The sequence below is a fragment of the Amblyraja radiata genome, chromosome 31, assembly GCF_010909765.2.
Source record: "Amblyraja radiata isolate CabotCenter1 chromosome 31, sAmbRad1.1.pri, whole genome shotgun sequence".
NCBI lineage: Eukaryota > Metazoa > Chordata > Chondrichthyes > Rajiformes > Rajidae > Amblyraja > Amblyraja radiata.
The window spans coordinates 11475847-11498853 of NC_045986.1; the positions used below are offsets into that span (position 1 = coordinate 11475847).

At 42.9% G+C, this 23007-nt stretch overlaps 1 protein-coding gene across 5 annotated transcripts in view; it reads right to left on the reverse strand.

Moving 5' to 3' along the window:
* Positions 1–869: 869 nt before the first annotated feature.
* Positions 870–23007, reverse strand: part of spsb1 (splA/ryanodine receptor domain and SOCS box containing 1) — a 76772-nt gene continuing 54634 nt past the window's right edge. For 3 of the 5 annotated variants that reach the window (XM_033048558.1, XM_033048557.1, XM_033048561.1), the window contains exons 2-4: positions 19657–19704; positions 17409–18238; positions 870–1991 (exon numbers count right to left, since the gene is read on the reverse strand). In XM_033048558.1, the coding sequence (XP_032904449.1) occupies positions 1864–1991; positions 17409–18099 (819 nt within the window). In that variant the 5' untranslated portion in view covers positions 18100–18238; positions 19657–19704 and the 3' untranslated portion in view covers positions 870–1863. Of the gene's footprint in view, positions 1992–17408; positions 18239–19656; positions 19705–19934; positions 20031–23007 lie in introns of those variants that run through there. The other 2 variants (XM_033048562.1, XM_033048559.1) reach the window with 2 other exon arrangements.

Sequence of the window (23007 nt, forward strand, 5' to 3'; positions counted from 1 at the left end):
ACTTGTTTAAAAGTAATATACTATGCTCTTTGAATTGCCCCTTCTCGGGATACACAGCAGTTCCCCTTGCAAGTGATGCCACAGAGCTTGTAGCAAGGCAACCCACAGGACACATCTGACCTTGTACACATACTCATTTTAAACTATGTCAGTTGCATTCCTGGTCAGGTTTATCACAGAGTTGCCGAACTGAAACCATGATAAGGAAATTGCACAAACTCTCATTAGTGCCTTCAAAGTATTAGACGGCAGCACAGTGGCGCAACGGTAGAGTTGCTGCTTTACAGAGCCAGAGACGCAGGTTCGCTCCTGACCATGGGTGCAGTCTGTGCAGTGTTTGCAGGTTCTCCCTGTGACCACGTGGGTTTTCTCCTGGTGTTCCGGCCTCCTCCCACATTCCAAAGACACGCAGGTCTGTAGGTTAATTGGCTTGGTATAAATATAAATTGTCCCCAATGTGCGTAGGATAGTTAGTGTGAGGGAATCGCTGGTTGGCACGGACTCGGTGGCTGAAATGTTTCCGCACTGCATCTCTAAACTAAATGTACAGGTTTTTAGGTTAATTGGCTTCTGCAAATTGTTCCTAGTGTGCAGGATCGAACTAGTGTACAAGTGATTGTTGGTCTGTGCGGACTCGGTGGGCCGAAGGGCCTGTTTCCAAGCTGCATTCCTAAACTAAACAGAACGCAGAGGTAAAGTAATAATGTTCGGCAGCGGCTCATTTAAATATATTGGCAACACACAAAAATAGATCCAATGGCTGCGATGTTCCACAAGCTTTCTGTTGACATCTTTCAGCAATCACCTGCAGGATTTAATTCAAAACTCTGTTGCAAAAAAAGTTCAAACTCTCAAAATAAACAGAAGCCAATTTAGAATTTAAGTTTTATTGAATGATAGTTTTAAAAACAACCATTTTATCGACATATTGCACATTAAAACCAAGAGGCACTGGGTTACCTTCAGACCAGGCAGATATATCCCCCCCCCCCCCCCCTCCCCAAAACTAATCACATATGTAGTTACTTGCAAGTGTAGGTATTAGGAATACATTTTCTACCAGCACGGCTAGTAAAGTCTTTGTAATTAGGATTTTGGCATTCAGAAACAGCATTCCTTTTATTCACAATTTGGATACATTTTGTGCACTCCAGCAACAATGGGTCAACTCAAAACGACACGACAATGATACCCGACCAACTTCATAAAGTTAGGTTAGGATAATTTAATGTTAAGATTTTTATTATAAGAGAGAGTAATGAATTCAGTATTAGAGGCAAGTTTCCTTTGGATAGACTAAATCGGGTCTTTTCAATGGACTGAATTCAACCCAACTAAAATCTTCAAAAAAACTTTCCCTCCACTCAAACATCCAATGGAAATTTCCCCACACCCAATGCTGCCACCCACCCATTCTCTACACCAAATACTCTAATGTTTCTCCTTAAAGACTCCAATAGCAGCTTTTAAAAGAATATATTTTATGCCCAGCATTATTTTTTTTGCGAAGTAGCAATACACTGCAGAAAAACTAGAACAAATCTCTATTCTGACAAACTGAAATGTAGATTATAATCATTTTAAAAGAAAGCTGCCATCAAAAACTGTAAAACAACAGCATCTTTGGGGATTTGGCCGATTCTATTTCAAAAGTTAATGGAAAGGTTTCCACAGATTAAAAAAAATCTCCCAACTTGTAAAAAAAAACCTCTGGACCCCCAAAAATGACTGGATGAAAATGTTAGAGTTGCTGGGCTTTGGGGAAAATAAGACCAGTTTTAAAATAATGCCCACCACACAATGGATGGAAGATAAATGGGTTAACTGCCCATGTCTGGAGGTTACAGTCCTTTTCTTCAGCTGTCATTGGTATGCAAGGTAACTCTTCAGGGATGCTGGTAGTGGTAGAGACTGGATTTCATTCAAGCGATCCTTGCTGAGAGCGACTCGCACTGAACGCCGACAGAGGTCCATCAATGGCAGTGGTTCGGCTGAAAACAGAAAGGGGAAAGCTTTATATTTAATCTGTAATATATTCACAGTGCCCAAGCTTTCAATGCAAAATATCCAATACTAAAGCCATTGCATGCTTAGTTTAGTGATACAGCGCGGAAACAGGCCCTTTAGCCCACCAAGTCCGCACAGACCTGCGATCTCCGCACATTAACACTATCCTACGCACACTAGGGACAATTTAAGTTTGTACCACACCAATTAGCCTACAAATCTGTACGTGTTTGGAGCGTGGGAGAAAACAGACGATCTCGCAGAAAACCCACGTCATGGGTCACAGGGAGAACGTACAAAGTCCGAACAGACAGCACCTGTAGTTAGGATCAAACCCGCATCTCCGGCGCTGAAAGCAAGGTGATTGCTGTGCCACCCCTATTGGAGTCACTCCAAAACGCCCCCCCCCCCCCCCTGCACTGGGGAAGTCACGGTGGGTACATTATGCACAAGAGTGATAAGCACCAATGGACATCTTAACATTTCACTGGCAAATACTACAATTAAAGCATAACATTTGTTAAAAGTAAATAAATGAAACTGCAAACTATTGCTTAATGCTCGGTCTGGTGCACGAAAAACTCGCAAATCTCACAGAAACGGGGCAGTTCCTACTAGTTGCTTAGGAGCTCCAGACTCCATGATGGGTCCTGACATCTGACACAGCCTGGTTTATACAGCACTCAGGAGCACAGTGACTGATAGCATACCACAATTACAGGAACAGTATAACTACCTGTTTGAACTGGTAAATACAGGACAACCCCTCCAATTAATTCCTAGAGTATTTCAAGACATACTTGTGTGATAGATTCTGTAAATTCTTGTACTAAATTCAACAGTTAAGGGAGTTTACACAAGCTGAGAAAATGCAGGAAGGAGTCTTCATTCCATATTCTAAACTACTGTATCTGGCATCAAGCTACAACTGCCCTCCAAGGATTAAACTGCTGGTTTAGAGCAGCTGCTAATGGGACAATAGGACTCCTTGGAGGCAATGACTGCTCTACAGCTGATGTCCAGTCACCTCTCTGGGACATATTGTTGGTCAGCTTTTGGCCATGTACATTCTCAGACACAAACTCATGCAGAAAGACAATAATCAAACTGTTATTCCATGTGGCTTTAAAATTAAACACCAAAAGTCTCAACTTAAAAAGAAAATCAGCTGCAGGTAGTTCTACTATAAACTGCCATTCCATAACGTGGGTCTGAAAGGCCCGGCCTGACCCAAACCTTCACCTATTCATGTCTTCCCGAGCTGCTGCCAGACCAGCCGACTATTCCAGCAGTTTGTCTTTTTCCATAATTCCAATTGGATATAATGTAAGAGAGGAACTGGGAAACATTTGCATTACAAAGGCCAAATTGTTAGAACACAAATTGGATTGTTAACCAGAGAATCACGTGTTACTTTGGAAGTTGACAAGCAAGACAGTCTTACATCTGGGCAGAATAGGGGCTAAAAAAAAGCTTCCATTTAGGCTTTGCCAGTAATCAGACACCATTGCTACTTTAACTGTGGATGGCCATTGCAAACTGATCGCTTTTGTCACTTGTGCAACATTATTCTTGAACAATCTAATATAGAGACTGTGTAAGAAAGAGCTGCAGATGCTGGTTTAAATCGAAGGTAGACACAAAATGCTGGAGTAACTCAGCGGGACAGGCAGCATCTCTGGAGAGAAGGAATGGGTGACGTTTCGGGTCAAGACCCTCCTCTCCAGAGATGCTGCCCGTCCTGCTGAGTTACTCCAGCATTTTGTGTCTACCTAATATATAGGCTTTAATTTTAGCTTGCAGAGGCAGAGTATGCAGCTATTAAAAACACTTAAAATAACTTTGTCCTTGAGGGTCAGAAAGTCCAGCCGCTGACCTCGTTTCCCCATTGCCAGATTTTATGACACTATTTTCTACAAGGCTTTGCAGCAACTACCATCATAGGTAGCATGATTACCTATTTCAATCTGTGATGTAATTCTGCAGGGTAACGAAATGACCACAATAAACAATAATCTAGACTCCTCTGGACCTTCTGAATGCCAGACCATATTTTAATGGTGCGTAAAGAAAAACTGCTGGTGGAATTCCATAGGAGAGGCAGCATCCCTTATTGTCCCATTCCCACACAACTCCCCCCCCCCCTCACTGGTCCCATCTGCCCACACCACCTCCCTCCACCCCCACCAAACCCTTCCCAACCTCCGTTGCCATCTCCACCTCGCTCTCCCCAATACACTTACTACACACCTCCTCATCCACGTATTACTTGCCAGGTCTTGCCCCCTTTCCTTTACCACAAGACTGGCCATTTCCCCTATACTCTGTCCAAATGAAGGGCCCATTGCAGATGCTTCCTGACCCACCATGTTCCACCAGCAGTTTTAAGCCAGAGGGTGACGGGTGCCCGGAACAAGTTGTCAGGGTGGTAGTGAGCCCGAATCTATAATAGCATTCAAGAGACTTTTAGATAGGCACGGGAATGGAGAAATTTGGATCAATTGCAGACAGGGGCATCATGTTGGCACAAGACATTGTGGACCAAAGGGCTTGTTCCTGCACTGTGCTATGCACTAACCTACTGAATTCAAAGACATTGACTACTCATTGTACCAGAGCAATGGAAGCCAGTGGGGCCAAGTGGTCTCCAAAACTATCATTCCACCAGAATTTGGATATCAGGGGTCGTTACAAGAACAAAAACATGCCCAAAACAAACCCAAGAGTGGAATTGGAAACCACTTCAAACATCCAGTTAACTCCATTCAGCATCATAGGCCTAAAGCTGCTGGAAATTGTTTTTAAAAATTCTTAAGTAGTCCAACTAGTCACAAGACCCAGACGTGGGTAAGAATGGGGAACGATGAATAACATGTTAGTTATCTAGCATCCCAAACACATGCAGGAAATGTTGCAAGATAAAACCTTGTGCCAAATGGCTTCATTGCAAATGCTGCCAACATCCTCATTCTAGATGCGTACTGCACTAAACTCCCGGCACCAAGACATTCATAGTCGGTTCAAACAAGCTCTCTGATCAGAAATTACTTTAAATGAAGTACTCGACATATTATGCCACCAGAAATTAAATAGAAAGTGCAGGCTCAGGCAGCATCTGTGGATAGTTTAGGTTCATGTCACATGTACTGTGGTACAGCAAATAGCTTTTTTGTTGTGTGCTAACCAGGACCAAGAAGAAACAGCACTTGCTTCATCCACCTTGAACCTCTGGTGCCTGCCAATTTATTTCACCTCTCCATGCCAACATTTGTTGATTGTAATCATGTATTCTCTTTCGGCTGACTGGTTCGCACGCAACAAAAGCTTGACACCGTACCTCGGTACACGTGACAATAAACTAAATTGGCCTGTAGCAGAATTCATCATTCTGCTCATCACCTTGGTCAGATTTTCCTTATTCTATTTGTACATACGTCCTCCCTGGACACATTTCATGCCATTTACAACAATTAGACACAAGCTGCTATTAACAGCTGCAATTATTCTATCAAGATTCACCCGGAGATTCTCTTTGCTCACCAATCCTCTCTCCTACTGAAAACTTACTATCTTGTTGCCTGGCATTGTCCCAGATTCAAAACATTAACCATTGCTCTTTCAATAATTGTGGCCTGACCTGCCAATTGCATTGTGCACTTTGGGTTTTACTTCAGATTCAGTATTTGCAATTTAAAACATAGTTTTGGCATGCCACTGGCAGCCATGACCAAGCAGAAAACTTGTGGCAATCTTCAGGGATGCCTCAGTTGTCGTTCTTCCCACCCATCTCTTCCACCACTGCCCCCTCTCCCACCATCACCTCCAAACCAGTGGCTACTTGCTTGTGCAGATCCAGAACTCTGATCTGAATACAACATTTGACCATCACTTCACCCCGCTTGATATTAAAGCCACACACAGCCCATCATTGTGGACCCGACCCCGGTCGCGCCTGCAAAACTCTACATTTCCGCTCCAGAGGAGCGTGGGCAGGATTTTTGCAAACATTGAAAAAAGTCCGGTTTACAACTGCACATACAGGCTGTGAATGGAGACAGTGTTTTGAATTTCTACTTGGCAATGGCGTGTTAGCTTGTTCACGTTCCGCATACCAGCACTGATATTCCAGCTAAGATGAACACTGCTGATTTAGGTTTGGAACTAAATTCTAATCAATTGAGTAGTTGTGCAAAAAGAATCTAAGTTCAAGTAACCCCTTGCATCCCCTCACTCCCCATTCCTCAGCCTACCCAAGTTGTTGTACTGGCTTCAAAGTAGTCTTGTTGAGTCTCATTGTCTGTAACTCATTTTCATCTATCCCACAGCTAATAATGACTTGTTTCCTTTATCGTTGTCACTTCTTTAAAAAAAAAAAATATTTCATTCATTTGTTCTACATCTTTCCATGTCACCATCTCTATCACTCATTTGTCTTTCCCCTGACACTCAGTCTGAAGGGTTTCAACCCAAAACATCACCACTTCCTTTTCTCCAAAGATGCTGCCAGACCCAGAGTTACTTCAGCTTTTTGTATATGTCTTTAGTTTAAACCAGCATCTGCAGGTCCTTCTTACATATTCAATTAAATGTCAGACAGGAGAAGTAGAGGCTGCTGTATGTTATGTTACAGGTAAACACCGATTACAAAGATGCAGGAAACATTCATGAAAGGCCGAGTAATAGTTAACATCTTTAACCCAAACGATTTTCTCTTTTCACAGAAGCTATCCGACTTGCTGATTATTTTTAGCATTAGTTACATATTTCTAGCTTCTTAAGTTTGACATTTAGATATCGTTGCCTAAAAATTAAATGTCCCATTTCAAGTGTGCTCAAATGTTTGGATTAAAACAAAGTGTCAAAACCACCAGTTACTGGAGAAGAAAAAAGACTCAGCCAATGAGTATTTCACTAATTTACTATCTAATTTACAATCTAGAGAAGAAAAATTATCAGCAAATCAAGGGGGATTTTGAAAAGGAATGGATCAAAATGGTAGAATCAGTCTGAAGAAGGGTCTCAACCCAAAAGGTCACCCATTCCTTCTCTCCAGAGACTGCCTGTCCCACTGAGTTAGTCCAGCATTTTGCTCCATCTTTGGCAGAATCATTTTACTGACTCTCCAAGGGCCACGGTGCCAGTAACATCACTTACATTCAGCTGACTCGCAGGCAAGTCACAATTTACATGTCTGGCACCAGAAACAAGACGCTGATCTCATCACAGAAAGGAGCTGTGTCCTCTCACAATGGGCTCAAGAATGATCAAAGTCACCTCGCAGAGGGAAAAATATCAGCAGACTTGTGAAAATATCCAGTCCTAGTGCACAGAGAGAGGGGAGTGAGAGAGAGAGAGAGCTGTACATAGAAGCCAGTCACATTATGAGTATTTGAAACTTTTTCCTCTTAAACTAAGCTAGCCAATGACCATCTGCTTGGCCTAGAAACATAGAAAAACAGGAGTAGGCCATTCGGCCCTTCACCTCCATTCAATATTATCACAGCAGATCTAAAATCAGTAGCCCATTCCTGCTTTCCCCCCATTTCCCTTGATTCCTTTAGCCTCAAGAGCTAAATCTAACTCTTGCTTGAAAACATCCAGTGAATTGGCTTCCACTGCCTTCTGTAGCAGAGAATTCCACAGATTCACAACTTTCTGGGTGAAAAGTCCTCACCTCAGTCCTAAATGGACTACCCCTTATTCTTAAACTGTGACCCATGGTTCTGGACTCGCCCAACATCGGGGACATTTTACCTGCATCCAGCCTGTCCAATCCTTTAAGAAGTATGTTTCTATAAGAACCCCTCTTATTCTTCTAAATTCTAGTGAACACAAGCCCAGTCGATCCATTCTTTCATCACATGGCAGTCTGCAGTCCCACGTTGGCCTCACCGACCCTATTGACCTGCAGAGGATGGGCGAGTGCCAGCAGGATCAACTGGGGGAAGTATTCTGGTCTCTCGGTGGATCAGTAGGAGGTGGACTCCTTGCCGGAGATGACAGCTTATGTGTGGAGCACTACGCACCTCCTCTACCTGGGGGTCTACCCAAGTCCCACTGAGGGGGCTTGGCCAGCGAACTGGCAGGAGCTAGAGGCGAAGGTCTTCGCCCAAATAGGGTGTTGGTCAGGCCTCCTTGGCGTGCTCTCTTACCGGGGGGGGGGGGGGGGGAAGCATTGGTCATAAACCAGCTGGTGGCCTCTATGTTGTGGTACCGGCTGGCCACTCTGGTCCCATCCTCTGCATTTGTCACTATGATCCAGAGGAGGTTGGTGAACTTCTTCTGGCAGGAGAGGAATCATTGGGTCACTGCAGAGGTTCTGGGTCTCCAGTTGGAGGAGGGCGGTCAGGCGCTGGTTTGCGTCCATACCCAGGTGGCTGCTCTCAGTCTCAGGACCCTGCGGAGGTATATGTATTCCGAGTGTCCTCATAGATGTCATGCGCTGGCGACGTACGTTTTCCGCCAGGGTCGCTGCCTTCAGGAGGGCACACAGCTTCCGGTGGCGGGCATCAGTCGACACGCTAGGTGGGAGTTGCCTGGCTTTTATTTGAGATCTACTTAAAGCCAGGAATCTGGTCACCTTCAGCCATGGAGGCAGCCCAGGACAGAAAGGTCAGTATGGGAAGGGGAAAGAGTTAAAATGTAAGCAACCGGGAGATCCAGCGTGTCCTGGCGGGCAGAGTGCAAGCGATTGGTGAAAACGCTGAAAATTGTTCTTGCTGTTTTTACATTGAGCTGGTACCATTGGTGTAGGAGGATTAATCCCGATCCAATGAACACTCATTTCATTTGTACTCTGAAATATAAGAATGTCATTTGCAACTTGCCAACTGGGGGCACAAAAACATAGTACTAAATAGAATCTATCCCTTCCATGCCTTGCCTGGGAAATTTCCTTGAACTTGTCACTAACACCGATGTTATTACCTACAGTCAACAAGACAATCCAATCACAAGTCAACACAAATTGTTCAGAGGATTAATAAACTCAGGCTGATGAGATTATTTCTTGTTGATTCTCATTGTCTATCTCGTTTTTACCTACGCCACAGCTAATAAAGGCCCGTTTCCTTTATCATTGATTCAAGAGATTTTAGAGAGTTTATTGTCATGTGTCCCAGATAGGACAATGAAATTCTTGCTTTGCTTCATCACAACAGAATATTGTAGGCATAAATACAGAACAGATCAGTGTGTTCATATACCATTGAATGTATATGTGAATGTGAATGTATATGGATATGTATGTGTGCGCGTGCCTGTGTGCGCGTATGTGTATATGCATACACACACACACATAAATTGCAATAGGCTACTAAAAAATTGTTACTTTTTTTTGCATTTCTTTCATTCATTTGTTCCATATCTCTATATCACCGTCTATATCTCTCGTTCCCCTTTCCACCGACTGTCTGAATGGTCTCGACCCAAAACACCCCATTCCTTTTCTCCAGAGATGCTGTCTCACCCGCTGAGTTACTCCAGCATTTTGTGTATCACAGGCTATATATGGGAACATTTCACATCAAATCTGAGTCAATGCCACCTACACAGAACTGTTCCAGTATGTTTACCGGCTTCAAAACTTAAGATTAGTCAAACAGAAAGGTTAGCCTGAACACTTGTGAGCTGGAGTGCTTCTTACAGGGAAGCCGATTATCATTTACATTGGCCTACGTAGTCTAGACAGAAGAATGTTTGGCTGCCAACAGAAGTGTCTCAACACAATTGCACCGAGTTGATGTCGCAATTGATATTGCATAAAGATGCTGTGAATTAAAATCCTCCCACCTTGACAGGAATTGTGAAGCCAGGAGCCATGTGCCAGTTTCAATTGCGAGTTGATGGCAGAGCTAACAGTTTCAATTTTCTGGGCAATAATAGATGAGATAATTTGTCCTTGGGCCAGCACAAAATGTAATCATGAAGATAGCGTGTCAGTGACTACTTTTTAGAACTAGATTCAGCATGTCGCTGAATAGTCAAACAAACTGCTACAGATGCACTGTAGAGTTGGTGGCATCACCTGGTACAGTAATCCCAACACAGCGACATGGCGGCGCAGCGGTAGAGTTGCTGCCTTACAGCGAATGTAGCGCTGGAGACCCGGGTTCGATCCAGACTACGGATGCTGTCTGTACAGAGTTTGTACGTTCTCCCCGTGAGTTTTCTCCAAGATCTTCGGTTGCCTCCCACACTCTAAAGACGTACAGGTTTGTAGGTTAATTGGCTTGGAAAAGGAAAAATTGTCCCAAGTGGGTGTAGGACAGTGTTAGTACGCAGGGATCACTGGTCAGCGCGGATCTGGTGGGCCTGTTTCCACACTGTATCTCTAAACTAAACATACGAATGCAGGAGACAGCAGTGGTTGACTCGGCCCAGTGCGTCATAGCATCAGACACCCTCGCATTGCGAAGCTCTACCTCAAGGCAGCAGCATGCATTAAGGATCCACACCCATCCAGGCCTGCCATCTTCTTGCCTATTCTATCAGGTACAAATCCTCCAGTGTGGGCCTAAAATCCCACACCACCAAGTTCAGGAAGAGCTACCTTCGTCAGGAACTGAACTGCAGAGCCCCAACCCTACTTGGCTACAGAAGCAGGACACTAAGCACTACCATGGTCACCTTTCCTAATTGGGTTGGGCACATACAATTTATTTTATTTTTGCAGTTTTTTCACTGCCTTGTAGGATTTATGTGCAATGTACAAATGCCACCTCAGGATAAACATGTCCCTATCATTATTAAAATCTACTTCCATCATTTCAAGGTGGACACCCACCAGCTCCAAAAGTGAGAATCATCTGTGTAGGAGGAACTGCAGATGCTGGTTTCCACCAAAGATAGACAAAATGATCAAGTAACGCAGTAAGAGAGGCAGCATTACTGGAGAAAAATATGGACTGAAGGGTCGTGACCCAAAACATCACCTATTCTTTTTCTCCAGAGATGCTGTCTGATAAGCTGAGTTGCTTCAGCATTTTGTGTCTATCTTCAGTGAGAATCAGCTTCATAGTTCACCAAATCTCAAACGACTCCTTTTAAACCTAGTTTTGGCAAGGTGGTAACCAAAACACCAACTCACTAGCACCAACTGCATCAAACGGTACACGTCACCCATTTACCTGGTGGGATGAAACTCCCACCTTAGACCAAGACTTCTCTCCATCTTTAAAAGCTGCCAGCCAAGGATTTATTTTGGAAAGTAGCTTTTGGTTACTTCCATTTCCTTTCGTTGCTTAGCGTTAAATATTGACATGCCTCAGGACAGTGGAGATGCTGTATTAACTGCAACATGCAGAAAACATCCTGCACAGCTCAAATCACCTTGTAATCAGTCAACAGCTCACTTTAAGTACCACAACCGTCACCTAGTTTACAAAGCTCTTAAAAACAGCATCCATCTGATTCTTCAGTGCATTTACATGATCATAGATGTCTTTGAATCTAGCAGAGCAAGTACATGCATTATAATCTGTAATACTCATGGAACACGCTTGAATATTTCAGCATATTTCCATTAGCATTTGAATGGGAACATTTTGAAGCAAGTTTCAATACCAATCTTTGTGCAAAGTTGGTGGTAGATTAATGAACTACAATCAGATGTTCCTTCTTAATAACTTGTGATACACTAAAACCTGGTGTTCAGTGCATGGACCAAATGTTTCGCACTCACTTATTTTCATAGGGATGTGCTCAGGTTTGGGCATAGGCCTTCACCCAAAATTAACGAATCTGTTGCTGTATCAATCATGTCCACATATTACCTCATGTCCATGCATGAACCACTTAACTATTCTTTATCTTCAAGTCATTCTGCTTCCCACCATTGCTGTTGGCATAAAACCTTGGACATGCCCAATTTTACATTGTTCCCCATTGGCTTTACTGCCCTGGAGGCTTCCTGTGGCTTTTTTGCTGTGAAAACTTCCGTTCTACACAGAACTCACATAACTAGTTATTTTTGATTAACCCTCACTTTAGACCGGCATGTTGAGGACATGCTCCTTTTCCGAATCCGACCTCTCTGTCCTGGGCCTCCTCCATGGCCAGAGTGAGCACCACCGGAAATTGGAGGAGCAGCACCTCATATTCCGCTTGGGCAGCCTGCACCCTAGCGGCATAAACATTCCATTCAATTTCCGGTAGCCCTTGCTGTCTCCTCCCCTTCTCAGCTCTCCCTCAGCCCTCAGGCTCTTCGCTCCATAGATGCTGCTGCACCCGCTGACTTTCCCCAGCACTTTTGTGCTCCTTTTTCTTGCAGTTGAATGTGCCAATTTAAATTTACTAGCATGTAATCCATAGCCTCCTGTTAGTCTTCAAACCAAATTGCATCAGTCTTACCATTAGCCTCTGGGAAACAGTCAAGGCGAGGGACCCCTGAAAGTAACCAGGTGCAGATACATCCCCTTGCCAAAAAAAGTGGCGTTGAACAACTTGAATGATTAAAAGTTGCCCAAATCCACCAGGTTCTCAAAATGTGTCGGAAAGAACTGTAGATGCTGGTTTAAATTGAACGTAGACACAAAATGCTGGAGTAACTCAGCGGGACAGGTAACATCTCTGGAGGGAAGGAATCCAGAGATGCTACCTGTCCCGCTGAGTTGCTACAGCATTTTTGAGTCTATCCACCAAGTTCTCCATCGGAGTGGCGGCGCGGCCCTGGCTGCAGCGGCTCACCGGCAGTCCCGTTTGTTTGTGTTTTTTGTGTTGTTTATTTTGTTTTGGTTAGTCTAGGTTTTGTTTCTTAGTTTGTGTTTTGGGGGGGGGGGTTGAAACGGGGTTTGCAGTCTCTCCCTGCGGGGGAATGCGATTTTTTTGTCGCATTCCCCTTCTCTGCCTCCGTCTGCGCTGAGGCCTAATGGAGCTGATGACCTCGAGGCTCTGGAGGCAGAGCCCATCAGGACTCGCCCTGAGCTCGCTCCTGTGAGGGTGGTCCGGCTCAGGGCTGGAACAGTGCTCCCGTGAGGGCGGCCAGTCCAAGGGTGGAACGAGGCTCCCGTCGGAGCGGCCGAGCTCGGGGAGGTACGGCGCTCGCAGCCTGAGGGAGGTTCGGCGCCCATGTCGGGGCGGCCCGGCCAGAGGGAGAAGCGACGCCCAAGTCGGGGCGGCCCGGCCGGGGGAAGAAGCGACGCCCATGTCGGGGCGGCCCAGCCCGGGGGAGGTTCGGCGCCCATGTCGAGGGCGGCCCAGCCCGAGGCTGAAGACGGCACGGTACTCACGTGAGGGTGGCTGGGACAGTTTTCTGGCGGTGGTGGCCTGAGTCCGGGGTTCGGCCGCGGGCCAGCGGCTGCGTCTGCAGGACTGGTGGGCGGCAGCTTCGACCACCCCGGGCCGCGGTGTTTGAGCCGCGGGACTGATTTATAACATCGCCCGGGGGGTATCGCCTCAGTGCAGAGGGAGAAGAGGGGGGAAGAGACTGCAGACCTAAGACTTTTGCCTCCATCACAGTGAGGAGATGCTGGGTGGACTCACTGTGGTGGATGTTAATATGTGTTTATTGTTGTTTTTATTTTATTGTATTATATGTATGACTGCTGCAATTTCGTTCAGACTTCGGTCTGAATGACAATAAAGGTCTGCCTGTCTGTCTGCCTGTCTGTCTGTCTGTCTGTCTGTCTGTCTGTCTGTCTGTCTGCCTGCCTGCCTGCCTGTCTGCCTGTCTGTCTGTCTGTCTATCTATCTAAACCATTCATAAACAACCGCATTTCCAGTAAGTCGTTACACCCTGAAGCAGTTCAATAGTACAATGGTAACACATTCAGTTTAAGGAGTGTTCCACAGAGGGTGAGAATTCACCTGTTATGGCGAGAAACAGCAGCACAACAGGAGAGCTGCTGCCTTACAGCATCAGAGACCCAGGTTCGACCCTGACCACCGATGCTGTCTATATGGAGTTTGTATGTTCTCCCTGTGACTGCATGGGTTTCCACACTGTATCTCTAAAGTAAACTAGCCTATATGGTCATCTTAGTTGGCATGGGCAGATTGGGTTAAAGGACTTGTTTCCATGCTGTATAACTGACTACGTTGCCATGACAAGACAATACTTGGCAGCAGTCTTATGAACTAGAGATGATTCCTAATTCCAAAGTTGTAGCTTTCCACAAATGTTTTAGGGTTGATGAGACCATATAGCGTTTCAACATCGATAACATCTTTTGCATTCTGTGACAATCATTCACCAAGATACGGTCTAATGATTTAGTGGTCGCACTCAGTAGAAACACTTAGTCTGAAGAAGGGTCGCGACACTAAACATCACTTCTTCACGTTCTCCAGAGACACTGCCTGACCTGCTCGGGAAAAGCAATATTTTTAGATTTTACCAGAAAAAAAAAAATGAAAGGGCAAAGAATGATAATTAAAAACCCCAGAGTGATTTCTTTTCATAACTGATAGGAGTAGAATTAGGCTTTTCGGCCCATCAAATCTACTCCGCTGATCATGGCTGATCCAACGCTCCCTCCTAACCACATTCTCTTGCCTTCTCTCCATAACACCGGACACCCGCACTAATCAACAAATTTATCTCTGCTTTAAAAATATCCACTGACTTGGCCTCCACAGCCTTCTGTAGCAATAAATTCCACAGATTCACCACCCTTTGACTAGAGAAATTCCTCCTCGGCTCCTTCCTAAAGGGATCTTTTAATTCTGAGGCTATGACATCTGGACCTACACTCTAGTTAAAGAGGTATAAAGTAAAACCTAAAACAACTCCCCAGGTTATGACAGGGTTCTGTCCCATGAACCACTCATAATCAGTTTGCTAGACAGAAGTGCGGGAGAAGCCAGTTGGCAAAGGATACACACAACAGTTGGCAAATCCATTCCAATGGTCATCCAAATGTTCAGTAGTGTGTCGGGGTTGCACACATGTCAGGCGTTCATAACACGGGGAGGAGCTGTATATTTAATGTCAATTCCCAAAGGAAAGTCATCTTTGGAACAGAATATCCACAAACTACACTGTTCCAGGTTTCTGGATCAATCTATGCATCAAGTACTCATAAGAATGTTTGAAAGGAAATTAATGGATTTTGTGGTGGAAGGCTGCCCAGACAACTTTAAAAAAAAAACTTAATGATAGTTGAGGAAGTAAGCACACTTCCAATAGCTAGAACAGTTTTCTCAGAACTCATCCCTTATTCATGGAACCCAGCCGTGTCATCAGTCTCAACCCAGTCTCCAAATTGACAAGACTACTTCATTAACAACTTGCTCCCAGACAAAAATCATCCAAGCGTCTCAAACCATTGCTTTCAATCCCCAGAATACACGTGACTGTCTGTCTGTTGGCAACTCTGATCCTAACTGCTCAGAAACAGTCTATTTGGCCACGATGATCCTCCAACTAAAATGTACCACACCAAGAATGTCATTTCTACAGAAGATTAGCAACACCACTTTTGTCGTAGTCCATTAGCTGCTCAAATCCACAAACCACTTGTTCTATCGGCATGTCTCACACTGCACCCTTGCACTTCCACAACTTAATCTCACTTCAACATTTGTCACTGTCCAAGAGCATTCTGTTTGCCCGTTAGTGCCAGCTAGTCCAAACATCCAATTCATATGCCTCATTTCAAATTGCATTCTTCATAAATCCCACCCCTCTAACCCCAAGTCTTTAACTTTGTCTAGTCACAATTCATGTTGTGTCTACATTGGTTCAAAGTAGATATAATTTGCCATTTCTAATCCTTTGAAGATGGTCTTCAAGACATCTGGTTGAGTAGGAGGTATACAAGTATATTATCCTACATTTCCTTTGTATAACAAACACATTTGTTGTTTGTTAAACCACAGGTTGAATATTCTGCTGTTTTATTTATCTTGTAGGGTTGCAGACTATTTACCATACAGTTCTGAACATGTCAAATAAGTGCAAAATGACTAATTTGGAGTTTTTTCTAGAATATTTAATATTTAATTCAATTATGCACCCCTCTACAGCATAGGGATTAAACCACTATTCTTTATGCTGTAAAACATCCTACAATAGGCTTCACAGCTGTATTTAAAGTAAACAAAGTCCTGCAAGATGAAGAAATACTAGAGTCAAAATGAAAGAGTTACAAGATCAAGAACCAGGTCATACAGTGATCGGAAATAGTGGGTAGAAGGGAAGAGATATAACACCATCTAGCTGGTGTGTTATTTTAGATTACCAAGTCTGTAGACTGGATCGAATCGCTAGATTTGACAAGTCTACATTTCAGACCAGTCTGCTACCTCCTACTCACGGGCTTTCCCCTAACCCAACTCAAAACTTTCGGCTTGCTTGAACCACATTGGCTCAACTACAACATTACACTTAAATCAGACTACAAATCTCCTCCAGACCGATGATCCAAGCAGCAATTCTGGCCTGCCGACCATTTAAAGTTTCTCCACTCCAAGCAACTGTCTCATCTATGGAGACCAAATGCTCTCATGTTTTTAGAGGAGATGCAATGGATATTCCTGGTATGATTTTGTGACTGAACTCACACTTGTTTAATTAAACTCCAGACAAATAGTTGCTCATTAATGTGCAATGTAACTGCTATATCATTAATTCAAGTTACCAATGTATGCAGTAGGATCTGTTCCAACTTGAACACCTCGACAGGTGTTCAAATTAGTTCATCTTTAAAAGCCTTCAGCCTCTGACAAGATGATTATGAAAAACAAATATGCAGTTGCAACTAGGGTGGTCCCCGCTTTCATTTCAGATTTGCTCTATAGATTATGCCTTGATTGCATTCATTATTCACGGCAGGTGACAAAAGTTATTTCTGCAAGGTATTGGAAGAATGTTGCTGCCGACAGAATCATGTCACTGTGTGCGTCAATACCCATGGGAGGTGGCAATAAATCGTAACGTCACATTTATCTAAACTGGCTCCACCTCCCCAAATACAAGTCACGTTTTGGACCATTAAACATTTTATACTGTGCACATGCATGGAGGTAGTCTGGAAAAAGCCATTTCAAAGAGTCACATATTCTACGTTCCCAGAATAAGCAGCACTTGTCACACCAAAGCACCAGTTAATAATTAGAACAAAATCGTGGCTTATTTGACAGAATCAAACCAGACCTGGTATCAAGTTTCTACCCAATGACTCAACTAAAATGGAGAACGGTATTGTGAACCGTTCCAGTCATAACTCGAAATATGATTGAGCATCGTTTCATTTCCATTTAAAATTGACTTAATTTGCAACTTCAGATAAACAATGTATTTCAACTGGTTAAAGTGACCGCGGCACTAATTAAATAACCTGTATTTGTGAATGGACAAAACATTTGAATTAGTCAGATAATAGACCAGATTTTAAACTTGCCTTAAGTTAGACGAGCTGAAAATAAAGTCCACAACTCCAAATTAATTTTAGCTTACTTACGTTCAAGTCCATTAATGTAGCGCAGTCGGATTTCACAGTGACCCCAGACGGCACTTACAATAGGATAAAGCTTTTTCCCTTTAAGTCCTCGATATGCTATTCCCAGATAGTGTCCATCAACCATATAACTCAGAGTTCCTTCGTCCATGTCCAAAACAACTAGGAATGCATCAGGCACAATAAAAGTCTCATGGGGCTCCAGGTAAGCTGGATAGGTCTGGCTTGGCTGATTTTTCCCATCATAGTAGAGTTTGTTACGACCAAGGTCCCAGCCCCAGGATTCACAATTACTTCCAACAAGTGCCGTGTAACCGACAGAGTGCAAAGGAGAATCTCCTGTAGCAACGCCAACCACTGCATGTGTCCCTCGCTGTCTCATTGTCCAAGTAATTTCCCACACGTGTAGTCCTCTGGTGTATCCGACCTTGCCTCGTATGCCATCGGTGCTCTGCGCCACTGGATGCCGATGAAATATTAACTTGTCGTCTTCTTTAACAAATACATTCAGTGATCGGTCGTCATTGTTCCACGAGTTCGATAACTGGACCTCGCAGGAAACGGGCGGCATGTCCAGTAGCATGTCCAGCCGAGCTGGCTTACAATAGTCGAGCCCCTGCTGCTCATGTCGAAGGGGCCTGTAAGGATCTCTCACATCCACAGTCTTGAGTCCAACAGCAACTCGTTGCCCCATGGTTAAACTTCAGAGCAGAAAGGAAAAGAGCCAAACAAACAAACCTCCTTTTACCCAGCCTTCCAATTCGCTCGGCCTCAAATCGAATTCTCAAGTCAGTCAAAAACATCAGGCAAACGGAAATATTTAGCTTCACTTCCTGAATGATAGAAGCAAATTAAAAAGACACGTCAACATTCCTTCTTCAGATATTGTTTGCAAGACAATTCTACAGCTAATATTCATACAGAACTTGCAAATCAAAAACATTAAACACAATTGAAAAGATAACCAACAATAACATAGAGACTTCTCTGGGAGAGAGGCAGGGTAATGCCTCCGTTAAGCCCTCTACGAACGCGTTTCAAAAGAGGTCACTTCATTTTAAGCCCTGGTAAAACAGACTTAGTTTAACAATCTCACCCCGCTGCCATCTCCAGAACCAGTCTAGGGAATCTTCACTGCACTTCTCATGGCAAGTACAACACTTTTTGTGCAAAATGGTGCACAAAGCTGAAGGTGTAGTCTCAATGCAAACCTATAATTGTAATACGACATTTTGCCCGCACCCAAATTTTGTCCGAGGCCAACATGCCATTTGCCTTTATAATTGCTTGCTGCACACGCACATTTGTTTACAAGTAAACCCAAGTACCCTTCATTCACAATGCTCAATCTTGGCACTTCTAAACACTGCTTTTGTTTTGTGCAAAGTGGGTAACTCAATTCTTTCCAGATTATATTACTCCTGACCATTTATTGGCTGTGTTCCCTTAAAATCTCAATTTTCACCTCTGTACTCAATCCCATCTAGTCAACCTTAGAAACAAGGCAAAAAGGGACCAAAGGTCAAACTGCAAATAGCTGGGGCTCCAAACAGATTCCTCCAGACTCTCACTTCTCATCCAAGACCCATTTCTTCCTGCCCAGTCTTGTCCAATAACTAGTTCTTGATTCCATTCAATAATTACCCCTTGCCCTTTGTTGACCATGTTCGTGCATGGGATCTTGTCGGAAGCCTTGAACCCAAACACATTACAACTGATTCCCTTCATATATATTCTACTGGGCGTTTACTCAAGCCATTCCAGTAGATTAGCCAAGTCTGGTTTCATGGATCCATGCTGATTCTATTCAATCTTAATGTGTTGTCGAGTGATATCCTACTTTGCAGACATTAGACCAAATACCCAGTTCTCCATTTACAAAGTAAGGACATTTGCTACCCTCCAAACCTAGAATTCCAGAATCTATCGAATTTACGTGACCAGCAGAGTAATCACTCTCTGAAGTTAGCCCTTTCAAATCAAAGTCCAGAATGCAAAGTCCAGAATTTACAATGAAAATGTTTTAATTTCCATGTTTTCACATGATTAATTAGGGCTGCTACTTTTCTTCAAGCTTCTACGCTTTTGCACTATGAAAAGGCAAGGTGATCATCACTAAAAGAATGACCCAGACCTTCATTATGCCAGTCTAGAGACTCCCCAACAGAACACTCATGTTCACAGTAAGACACACCAAATCCATTTAACAAGTTATTTTTTTTTTAAAACTTAATGCAATGAACAAGCATACCTCACATTGCTTTAATCTCCGCTGTGCCAAAACATACTTTCAAATGATCTGGAAGGAAAACAAAAATCAAAATCAAGACGCATTCATCATTTGCGAATTCAGTCTATTTATATTTAGCAGAAGAGGAATTGAATCCAATTAATATAGTGCAGCATATACCAAGTACTCTCTACTTTGAAAGTCTTCAACTACAAAGTATTTAAAGCTAACATTGCAAATTTACAATTTAAGGAGCAACTCTGGTACAAAAATTAAAGTCAAGATGAAGCAGACATTACCAAAGATAGCTTTAAAATATGGTTAGGAGAACAGACCTGTCCCATTTGCAATGCTGGCAAAAGTGCTCTTAGTAAGGAATCTACGTACTAGCAATTAAATAGGTATGACAGTGTGCATGTATAGGCTACGTCAGTATTTGACAAGACACGCCCATTCTTCAGGGCAAAAGAGTAGACTATTCATCACGACAAACCCAACGTGGCCTGAACAATCGAGATGGAAACAAAACAGTGATACTAAACTTGCTAAACTTCTTGCATGGCTTCGGCTAGCTCGATTGTTATAGCTTTTTTAGATAAAGAAGATCGCTTGGAGAATTAGGTGATCGACTGGTGATACTTGCAGCAAAACCTCCCTAAATGCTTATCCTGGAATGCTATACAGACAGGCAATACTAGTTCTAATATATTAAACACTTCATTCTCAACCATCCAGTAAATCTGGAACTTAAACTTCACATGACCCACTGCTACAAAGCAGCTAATGTATTAGAAGTCATGAAGAACTATAAAGTGCACCTTTCAACATAGATTGCAAACATAAAAACTATTAACAAGTGTCAAGCTAAATATGCTAAATATTTGCAGCATATTTCAGCACATGCCTCTGACCCCTCTCCCACCCCCACAAAAGATATCACCAATCCCACTATCATAGCTGTTTATTTTATAAGGGAGCATAGTACAAGTCAAAAGTGATATGCAATCTTTAGGATTTGCTATGCAATCTCCGCATTAACTGTGCAGAGAATTCATACATTAAATGGCGTCCTCGAACCAAGGCAGTAGACTCAAAAAGGAATCTATTAACAATGGATAAAGATTGGAATAATTTGCAAAGGCTTTGGGAATAGATAATATCTATCAGTTAACACTGCTGAAGGTACACACAAAACATGTTACTGTACTGTGCAATATCCTGCAACCATTCATTTTTATTCTTGCAACTTAAATTAGTAAAAGCACCAGCATTCATAGACTTGTCGCAAAATTCAAACTACAAAGTGGATACAAAACCAGTGCAACTCTAGCCGAAACTGGATAGGGCAGCATACACATGGTCTGGTTGATTCACATACTGGGGAGATTGTAATCTAAAAATCAACAAAGCCCAAGATGAAAGCTCATTCATTTTATCTTTTACCAATCCCCAGTTGAGATTCACTGGGGGAGGTCAAAATACCCGACAGGTTCTTTCCAGACCAACTACAAATGAAAATGTTTAATTTGGTCATAGAAAAAGCATATCAAATTATAAATCTTACTGTCTTGCAGTACTGCGTGAATGAATAAAATTGACTAATTTTGCAGTTTATTTATCGGTTTCCCCACATTGCATTCCACAAGTAAAACAAATTTCATTACGGAACAAGGATCTGCAGATGCTGGGTTATACCAAAGAGAAAAAGTGCTGGAGTAACTCTGCGGTCAGGCAGCATCTATGGTGAAAAGGGGTGAGCAACGTTTGGGTCGGGACCATTCTTCAACGAGTAGCAATATGCAAATTCAATTTGGGAAAGTCTCCACTATCTGAACAAGAGTCGCCTGTACTAGCCCTCCAAGCTAGTTGTCAAGTTACCATGTCTTGCCACAGTGCTCTTAAGCAAAGATTTGAGAATTTGAAGCACACTATTTTTTGTTGGGGCAACTTGCAGCACAGCAAATTCACAACTTCACAGCAAAAGTGAAGTCTCACCATTAGAAACCAAACAATTAAGCTGGATAATTGAATACATACAGCATGAACGTAGAGCAGGACAAATGTATATCTACCTAACCAGAGTCTGATGGGACATTTAACGGACATAAAGAGTTTGTCCTCATCGTCAGCTCACCTTAACTCTGCCATTGGATCAATCAAGCTAGAAGCTGCTGCCTGTGCTCTGTAGGTTATTTGGCCACTAATTTGTTTGGGTGCAAGTTAATGATGAACATCTGGGTAGATTTAGACCATGTGGACAGAATTAAGTGGGCTTTATGTAGAATTAGTGTTGATGCACAGCTGGCCATCATCTGTGGTCAGTTTGTGTTGCATTTCTACGACTACCAACTGATCCGAAATAGCCCGCAGTGCAAAGGCTTATATTCCTCAATGTAAAGCCAGACAATAAATCATGCCCAACAGGACTTGAATAGGGTGTTTGGCAGTGATCAGAACATAATTTTAGACAGTCCAAATCCTCAAAAAAATTCAAGGGGTGGACTCAAACGCAGCAGCCACTGAAGCATCCATCTGAAAGAGGAAACAAAAATTTTGGAATCCTACGGTGTGGATGTGGTCAGCCTTGGTAAAATAATGGCATTTCAACAAATTCATGTGCAGTCTTTCCTTCATTCCTTCCATTTTGAGAAAAAGTTTGAATTGCTTTGAACAAATACCATGGACCAATTTAAGAATCCACAAGTGGCTTGATCGCTTCAGAATTCCCCACCCCTGCAAGCAGATAGCATATTCATTTAACAATTCCAAAAGTCATACAACTAGTTTTAATTAAATGGTTTTTGTAATCCAATCTACTAAAATAAAGTGATTTAGGAGATTGGATCTTTTGCACTGTATTGTTTTACATGAAGTCAAATTCAAGGCATCCAAGAGAATTTCAAAGTTAGCTTGCACACCAAGAAATCTACTGCATTGCCAATGTATGATCAGGTAACTACAGAGATTGGAATTCTGAAATGGGGACCAATGCTTGATCAACAGATCAGGCAGGATATGGGAAAGAAAGAGTTAAATGCTTCTTGAAACATTAGAAACTACAGATGCTGGAATCTTGAGCATAAAAACGGGAGGAATTCAAGTCTGTGGAGGGAAATGGATAGATGATATTTTAGTTAGTCCTGAGCCTGTTCATTTCCCTCCAGATGCTGCCTGGACCGTAGTTACTGCTCCAGTGGGTGTCTGGAACATTAACTGTTTCTTCACAAATGTTGCATAAACTGTCGAGTACTTCCAGCATCTTTTGTTTTTAATTAACATTTAAAATAGATTGACATAAACCAGCTGCACAACTGCAATAAAATGGCATTTAAATCAAACTTCAAATAGTCCATTTTAAATCGCTGGCAGTTA